The sequence below is a fragment of the Pagrus major genome, chromosome 21 (assembly GCF_040436345.1).
Source record: "Pagrus major chromosome 21, Pma_NU_1.0".
In the NCBI taxonomy this organism is placed as follows: Eukaryota; Metazoa; Chordata; class Actinopteri; order Spariformes; family Sparidae; genus Pagrus; species Pagrus major.
The window spans coordinates 90,792-100,000 of record NC_133235.1 but is presented as its reverse complement, the minus strand read 5'-3'; the positions used below and the strand labels follow the sequence as shown (position 1 = coordinate 100,000).

Genomic DNA, 9,209 nt, shown 5'->3' with positions numbered 1-9,209 from the left:
TCTTGTCTGTTTTTCCACCGGGGCAAATATATATGGCGGAACGAGTAGCAGCAATGTGATACAACAATGCTGTTCTAAACATATTTGGGGAAGGCACCATGCAGTTTTTGCGAAACTAACCTGTATGTATTTTAGGTCTGTTGAGTGGTTTATATAAACATTTTTATATTTGATATCTATTTGATAAGATATTATTTATTTATTTATTTATTTGTACAATTTCAAAGTTCAAAGTCGACTTTATTGTCAAAACTGCAATATGTACAAGACATACAGAGAATTGAAATTGTGTTTCCCTCTGTCCAGACAATATAAGTGAATATGTACAGAAAAAGCAGAAAATAGAAATATAAGAATATAAAATAAAATAGAAATATAGATCTAAAAATAAAAATAAAATATGTACAGCTAAGAGACATTCGGGAATATAAAGTCCGGAGATATAAATAGTGTGGAATAGATGTGTCAGTATTGGGGTTGGATATAAATATAGATATAAATATGGCAGTTTGATATAAATATGACAGTATAAAATGGTCTAAACTGGACTATGACAATGAAGTTGTAAACAATCTTACACAGTGCAAGTAGATTTTAAAGTGTTTTTTGAGTTGTAAAAGTGGCTGGTGCCATTTGGGGGGGGGGGGGCGGGGTCAACAATGTCCAGAGTTAGTGGGGGCAGCGGGCGGAGAAGGAAGTGAGAAGAAGGGAGTTCAGCATCCTGATGGCCTAATTTATGTCGCTTGTAATTGCAGTTTCATATTACCTTATCTAACCTAAGGAATTATGTATTCAGTAATTTAGCAGTTCTTAACGGCTTTATCCATAAAATGTACTGGGTAACTATTTATGATGTGTAAATTAATGAATGAATGTGTCTGTTTTTCAGGAAGATGAGTGAGCTGGAGGATATCAGCCACCACATTCATGTCAGGATATCATCCTTACAATGCATGCTGGATCTGTCAGTCGTTGGTATGACACACTGATTTATATGCATCAGGACTGGTAACATTGCCTCCCTTCTGTTTTACTTACTAATATAAGCTTAAGAAAAGAAAAGAAAACTGGCTCCAAGTTAAAACCAATTCCAAAATTTCGATTCCATAGGTATTACCAAGAAATTTTGATTCCAATTCTGCTTATTGGTTCTATTGGTTAACTCTATTGGAAAACTCTACCGTTGCATCCCTATTGTTTACCCACTTAAACTCTGCCTTGCTATTTTTGCTGCAGAATGTCGGAGAATCTTTAACAGTACTTCACATCATACTCATCATAATTTAATTGTCATTTTAACACAACTATAACGTAACTGATGTTCATAAATAGTGCATGTTTATGGTATACACCTTTTTCAAGGAAAGTCCACCAATTTTACATTTTAAAGTGTGTTTAGAGGTGTTTGAGAGTACTACTGCATATATGAAGTAGTTGTTTAAAGCCCAATGTGGCTCCTGTCCAGCAGTCGCTTCTTAGAGCTAACGCTATCTTGACTGTTAGCGTGTCATTCTTCTTCTCAAAGGGCTTTTCCATATGTTTAGTCACAGTAGCTTTCAATGTCATAATGTTCTTGGCAGAGATGGGGACTAGAGTTTGCGACTTGGACGTGAGTCACACTTAAGTCGCACACTCATTGACTTGAGACTTGCCCTCAAAAGACTTGAGACTCAACTCAGACTCAAGATTTTGGACTCGTGAACAATCATAATTTTTATTTTATGGCGCATCAACATTAAGAAAATGTCTGAAGTGCTGAACGTCATTCCCTCATGCATAACTTCTCTGGTGTACGCTGTGCGGCCACAGATGTCAACAGCACTATGGCGGCGAGTACAGCAACTCTCCTGTTTGTCATAAGCTATGCCTATAAGAACGACACACAAGGTGCCAACAAATGAATTGCCAAATGCAACGTTTGCGGAATGAGTCTAAAGGATTCTTGATCAACCATATCAAACTTTATCAGGCACCTGAAAACATACCCAAAAAGGTCAGTCACTTGGTGTGAAAGTTAATCTCAGCACCTGCTACACAATTTTAGTACAGTGTGCTACTTATATGTGAACCTAGAACTGATGGCAAGCAAAAAACCTTAGAGAAAAGCGTGGTTTTGATGGGTTTAATTCCAAAACACAAACATTTCTTTCTGGCATAAAAGTCAGCTGATGTTCATTGTTAAACACACAGACAATTTTATCCACAAATATGGTCTGTTCTGTAAGAAAAGGACTTAAGATAGCCGATAACTCGTATGATATTTCGTCATTAGATTTATATTCAAGCAAGGAATCATTTTTGTCACACAAAGAAAGGTGCCAATTTTCACAAATGGTCGATATCTCTTTTTAGAACAAAACTTTTCATGTTTTAATATCACCAGTTTATGGACTTGCAGTATATTTCAGATAATTTGGCAGCAATATTATTTTGCATTTAGCTATTGTAGGTGTGTATTTATTTTGCAAAGCAAAATGTTGTTATTCTTCATGCTTTGCAATAGCCTGTTTAAAGTGATCATATACCAAACAACTAATCAGTGCTGATAATACTTAATGCTAATAGAGGAGTGATGATAGTACAGTACATGCTTTGAATTCCTTAGATATAACTATGCAGTGTTCTAAGCAGACCGGATGGCATGCTGCAGAAGATAGAATGCTAATTACAACCATAAGAGACTTGAGACTTGACTTTTCTAAAGCATGCACTGCTATGTCCTGCAAAACCATGCCCATCAGGGCAAAATACCACATTTTTAGGGAGTCCCAGTTTTGAAAAGAGAGGAGATTTCATGGAATAGAATAGGCGATATTTCAGGTTCTGCTGTATCGATTTTGTTCGTTTGTTTATAAACTGTCCATTATGAGTCCAACAGTGTTATAAGAGTATAATGCTAGACTAGCGGACTGCTTTTCAAAACCTGTTCCCTAGATTACCCTCAATGCAATTGGCCACTAAGTGACATCAGTGGAGGCAATTTCAGATTACATGCAGCTTCCTCTGGAGGTATCGTTCCAGCCCCGGTACCTTCAGTGTCTGGGCCTTAATTATCTCTCAGATACCAAAAGGTTTCTTTTACCCTCAGTGCCAGGGACCTTGGGGGCCCTTTATAATTTTTGCAAATAAGTTTCCAGCTCCCTCGGTGCTTGGGCCCCAATTTAGGTGAAGTAAGCATGTAACCTGTTTTGACCCCACCTCTCAAAGAATCAGAATGGTTAAGAACCTGAATCGACAAGCAGAATCACATTCAGAATTGTTAAAAATCCAACTGATACCCAACCCTAATCATTGTGTTCTTTGTGTTCTTTGTGTTCTTCTTGTCTCTCAAACTTTAGAATTGCCTGGAAATAAGATTAAGAAAGTTGGACAAGAACTCTTTGCACTCGACAGACTTCTGGAGGAGTTTGAAAAATGTGTTATTCATCAGAAAGAGCGACTAATGCATCTCAAGGTAAACTGAAGGCCGTAGGTTATGCAGCTTATCCTAGTGTAAAATCTCCACTTAATCCTGCTGTTTTATTGTAAAATGAATGCAGTTGTGCACCAGGTGCAAACAACCAATAACCCATTTTTAGTTTGTTTCCATTGCTGCCTAAATCAAACCTGATTAGTATTGAATTTTTATGGATAATAGTGATATTAAACCAATATTAAACTGATACTGTTGACAAATCTGTCCCACAGAGCTAAATTTAATCATAAATGTGATTCTTTGCATGTGAATTCTCAAGCCTCACCAGTTGCTTATTTTTCACTGCATTGGGTTGAAATTTGTCTAGAACATCCTAAAAAACCCTAGGGATGTTTTATAACACTTATTCACTTAAATAGTTGTTGCAGACTGGTTACAGTAATTGAACTAATAACAAATCATTAATAGCTCCATTTGTTGTCACTTTCTTGCTGCAGCCAAATTCTGTGTAGTATACATGTAGTTCTGTCACATCTAGAAGAGTTATTTAAGTAGAAATTTAGTACCACAGATCTTGCTAAATATAGTTTTAGAGTTGAAAAACCCACTTTTTAAGATATTTTGAATTAGGACTGGGTGATAAATAAATAGCAATATGTATCGCGATAGACACGTCATTGATGGCCAGTATGATTCGCAATCTGCGTCACCAGTTCCGATGCTCGTCGAGTGCTTACAAACCAACCATGGGAAAAATACAAGCACAACCCATTAACACCAGAGTGAGAAAATGAGTGCTAATGGAGAGGAAATTGTGAATAGAAAAGAGCAGGTCAGCTCACCGGTATGGCAGTATTTTATTTATTTGTGTGATTTTATATGTGGGTTTTTCATTGTTGTGTAACCATTATTATAACCTGTGTGCTTTGATAAAGTGGTTATATTCCAAATAAAATGTTGTAGTGGTTTTATTTCATAGATGGATATTTGTAATGTGTTGACTTCATTGATACTTATTGAGCCAGTTTTGCATTGAGTTCAGGATGTGCAAGTTACAGCTTGTAATGGCTTGGTTAGTTGCTTACTCGAAGATGTCATCTTGTTCCGTGTGTCTGGATAAAATAATAATCTCAGTTCCTTACCTCAGTACACACATTATTTCACAATTCAAAATTCTTCTGAACTATTTTCTAACATCAACTAGTAGCATTTGAAAACAATAGTCTTGGCAAATCCCACCTAAAACTGGTGTGGGGGGATTACGGTTTTTATATTACAATATTTATTGGAAATTGTGAATGAAAGTATTTGCACTGAACTAAGGAACCAAAATTAATATTTTGTCCTGACATGGAACAAGATGACATCATCTAGTATGCATCCAACTAAACCATCATACACTGTGTAATAACTGTTGGGCCTGCTTGGCATTGGGTTCAGGAAATTTGCAAGAAACAAAGACAGAAAACCTTGGAGTCAACACTGTAGAAAAATACTTGTGAAATATAACCATGTAATACTGTAAAGAAATGTAATATTACAGCCAGTAAAATGTTCAAAAAATGTGTTAGTGTAACATAGAACATAATTTGTAGAAAAAATATATGATATATTTATATAAATGCAATGATTATTAACACTCTGTCTTGGGAAATCTACAGTCAAAATATGTTTAAAAGAGTTTTTTGGCTGCTTGGATGTTATTATTAGCAAGATCTATGGATATCAGGGAGTGAAGTTGCCATGAAAGGGTTTACTTGCCTAGGACCCAAGGTTTCCCAGCACAACATTGCATTGTAATGAGATGATCAATGTTATCCACATCACCTGTCAAACAAACAAACAAACCAGCTTTTAGTTTATGTGTGACCCGTCACCCACTAGTTGACCATTTACATCCACTGAAAGCTATCTTAATGTCATTCATCCTTTTAATAATTCATTCTTTACCATCCCTTTCCCTCAAATTTATTTGCATCACCACATTGTTGTCTTATCAAACAGTGCTAATTGACCTGAATTTAACAACATTTTGTGATAAATAACTAACATTTATGACAGGTTAGGGTTAATTTATTTGACCTGATAATCATTAATGACTCTGAGGTAATCTGTCAATTGTCTTTGATTGATAGCTGCCATGCTTCACCAGCCCTCCCCACTCCTCCTCTCCTCTCTTCCCCCATTCCTCCTCCTTCTCTTCCTTCTCGTTCTCCTTCTCTCCTCACCTCTCCTCTACTCTCCTCTCGGAAAAAAAATACATTGTAGGAAAAAAATATTTATTAGGGGAAACACTGATGTTCACAGTACAGCATCATTAAGGTCTCAAGTATTTTCTCACCATCTTTGAGGCGCATTTGGTCATCCGACCCATTTAAAAATGTAATTTCCTCCTGCCACAAGGGGGTGCTATGACTTTAACAGAATATTGCCATTTAAATGTGTTATTTAAACACACATTTACCAAGGTTACCCAGCATGTGAAGTTTGGTGCAGAGTACACCATGCAGAATGGATTTACAGCAACTTCCTGTTTCCTGGGGAAACATTGATAGTCGCTTTTATTTTACTTTTAATTGCAAAGTTGTTAAGATTGCCCTGACAAAATTTTAAGGTGATTGGGTTAAGGTTAAAGCTGAAGTACAACACATGCAAATCGCCAAAAATGAGCACTAAATTCAAAAATGCTGGCTTCCTGTTGGGTTTAGGTCATGGAACGAAGATACTTTTTTGTAGGTCAAGGTGTGATATATACTGTTTGTGTACTGAATTTATACATATAGGTGAAAGCAGTCCTAGGGGCTGCATTTTCAATTTCCACAACATCTGAATTTTGAGTAGAGTATTTGTGCATGTTTAGGCCCTCAAAAAAGTGGTTTCCTTTAGGTATAGAAAGCAAAAAAGAACAGATGGAAGGATGAAAAATAAATAATTCCTTGCATTTCAAGTGGGCCCTTACACTGTTTGCGACTGGGCCCTAAATACTGTATGTAGTAATGGGGACATTTTAGATCTGTGCTTTCTGGTGAAGACAACTGTTTCAAAATGACTTCAGACATACACAATGATAGAGGATGTTTGTGTTCCAGGTACTCAAGGATTCACTTCAGACGGATTTGGAGGATGTCCAGCATATTATGGACAACATACCGGCACACATACCCCGGAAGAAAGGCCCAGATAAGTGAGGACATATCTATGATCCTATATTTGCTTTTGTTTTTTAAAATTATTTTTTTGGGTTGTCAGTCTGATATCTCAAGAATGATATAAGCATGGATTAAAGTTCTCCGTCGCTACGACGGATTTCCGTCATTCACACTTCACAGAGGAGACTTTTTTTTTTTTTTTTTTTTTTATTGGTGCGACACATGTCATACAATTATACATAGAAATACAATAAGATAAAACAAAGTAAGTAACAATAACTAAATGACCAAAGAAAACAAATTAAAGGACAAAAGATAAAACAAAGACAAGACAGCCAGAGGCGTTACAGTTCACTTACACAAAATTTCTCCATAATAGAGTACGTTCTGGTAGCTTTCTTGTTTTTAAGGTCCTTGATTGTGGCAGCATAACGGAGCAGTTCATGTTTAAATGGTACAATGTTCGGTTTAGATTTGGCCCATTTATTTTTGTGGATGTGAAATTTCCCTAGGCTCAAGATTAACTGACAGAAAAAGCAAAAGTCTTTATCTTGATCTTCATAGTAAATAAAAATATGTTTTTCCTGGAAACTGATCGTTCTTCCTGTTTTAACTTGCACAAAGTGTTGGACATCATTCCAAAAAGATTTACTGTATGCACAATGAAAAAATAAGTGAGAAATAGTTTTATCTTCAAGTTCACAGAAATCACACACATATTCAATGTCTAACTTAAATCTTTCAAGGGTTTTCTTCACAGGGTAAATTTGATTTAAGATTTTAAACGAGACTTCTTTCACCTTGTTATTGAGACAAAATTTCTCACCAACCAGCCATGCTTTATTCCAGTTAATATCTCCAAATTGTGCGGACCAGTTAATTTGTCCTCTAGGCAGATTTCTTGGCTGTAAGCAGCTTCTCAAGAATCTGTTAGGGCAGGATTTTTTTATAACGTCTACCCCGCCCACAAAAATATCACAATTATAATTTTCTGGAACAACAGTGATTCTTTCTGTTCCTTTAAAAAGCTGTAGCACACCTTGAGGTAGTGCATCAAAAACCACTGCATATTGTTTTGGTGTGACTGGGAATTGAAATTTTAACAAAAATTCTTCATAAGAAAGTAAGAGACCATGTTCATTAATAAGTTGGTCAACTAATAGAATTTTATGCTCCATCCAGTCCTTGTAGAACAATGATCGGTTTTTGTAAAGAATATTTTCATTGTTCCAAATATAATAACTGGTTGGCGAGAAACAGAGGCGACTTATGTCATTGTAGATCGAGAACAAGTGTTAGCTGATTTTTATTGACAGATTGTCACACTCTACAGCCAATGGTATCGTTAGTGTGTGCTCGCCTGACCAATGACAGTGTAGTGACCCACACAGGGCGGGATCTAAACATGGAGCGGCGCTAAAGTTTAGCTGCTTAGCTAGCGAGGACTCGTCGCGCTGCTACGTTATCAATTAGTTTTTGAGTTTAGTGAACACGTTTAGTGAACACGTGAGAACTCGTCTGACACAGAGAGTCTCCTGTTGTGTGCTACATGTGTGAAATAACAACTATAGTCTGGACTTTGTCTGGAGTGTATCTGTGTAAACGGCTTCATTCAGCGTCTCTCCCCCCCCTCTGGCACCGTGAGTTACCATGGTTACAGGAACGCCCTGAAACTTTATAATGATGATCAATAAGAAGTTTTTGGTTAGTTTGACTGTACAGAATCATGAATGTAGCCTGATTGTAGCTCAATGCTGAAATCTTGTATTATAACATATAGAACAAAGCCTCAGAGCTTCTTTGATTACTAACAGTATGTTAATGATGACAGAAAGGTGATAACTCGCCATCAGACTGACAAGGCTGCAAAAGTTGCTGCTTGTATGATGTATTTTTCTGTTACGATAAGAGGCTCACTTTAAACAATATTATTGATGATGATGATGATGATGATAATGATAATAATAATAATAATAATAATAATAATAATAATTAATGATGATGATGAGAAGAAGTAGAAAAATAGCATACTGAAAAGCTCTGTAGATGGTTGATTATTTGGAAGAGTAAAACTTGAGAGAAGCTTGACAAAAATAAAGACACAGTTTGATTTCATAGATTGAAAATTACATTGAAAAGACAAAAAACATTTTAAGTGCGAATAGAACAACTGTTCAGATCATCCTCCTGTAAAACACTGTTGGTCAAATATTTAAACTTTATGTCTGCATTAGAGAACATGGTGTGGGGTGAGGCTGTAAATCTTATCTTATTTTTTTAGCACGTGTCAAGTAACGTGCCCTGTAACATGTTTCACAAATTACAAATTGGGAATGTGACTTGGCTACAGCTCAAATACATTTCAGTCAAAATATTTTTTTTTTTGCTTTAATCCTTGTATAACGGAACTTCTTAAAATTTGGCACAGATGTCCAGTTGGATGCAAGGATTCAATATTGGTGATCAAAGGACAAGGTCACTGTGCATCCCATTCTCATGAACAGTAATCACAGAAACTCATCAAGGGAATTTCTTCTAATTGGGCACATCCACCTAAACTCAAGGATGAACTAATTACATTTAGACGGTCAAAGGCCAAAATCACTATTACCCTAAGGTGTCCCATTCCCATGAGCATGATATCT

The 9,209-nt window shown here is 36.2% G+C and overlaps 1 protein-coding gene across 2 annotated transcripts in view; it reads left to right on the top strand.

The window, feature by feature from the left end:
* Window positions 1-9,209, top strand: part of ska1 (spindle and kinetochore associated complex subunit 1) — a 32,257-nt gene that overhangs the window by 182 nt on the left and 22,866 nt on the right. For both annotated transcript variants that reach the window (XM_073490434.1, XM_073490435.1), the window contains exons 2-4: window positions 890-975; window positions 3,339-3,454; window positions 6,505-6,599. In XM_073490434.1, the coding sequence (XP_073346535.1) occupies window positions 894-975; window positions 3,339-3,454; window positions 6,505-6,599 (293 nt within the window). In that variant the 5' untranslated portion in view covers window positions 890-893. The remainder of the gene's footprint in view (window positions 1-889; window positions 976-3,338; window positions 3,455-6,504; window positions 6,600-9,209) is intronic.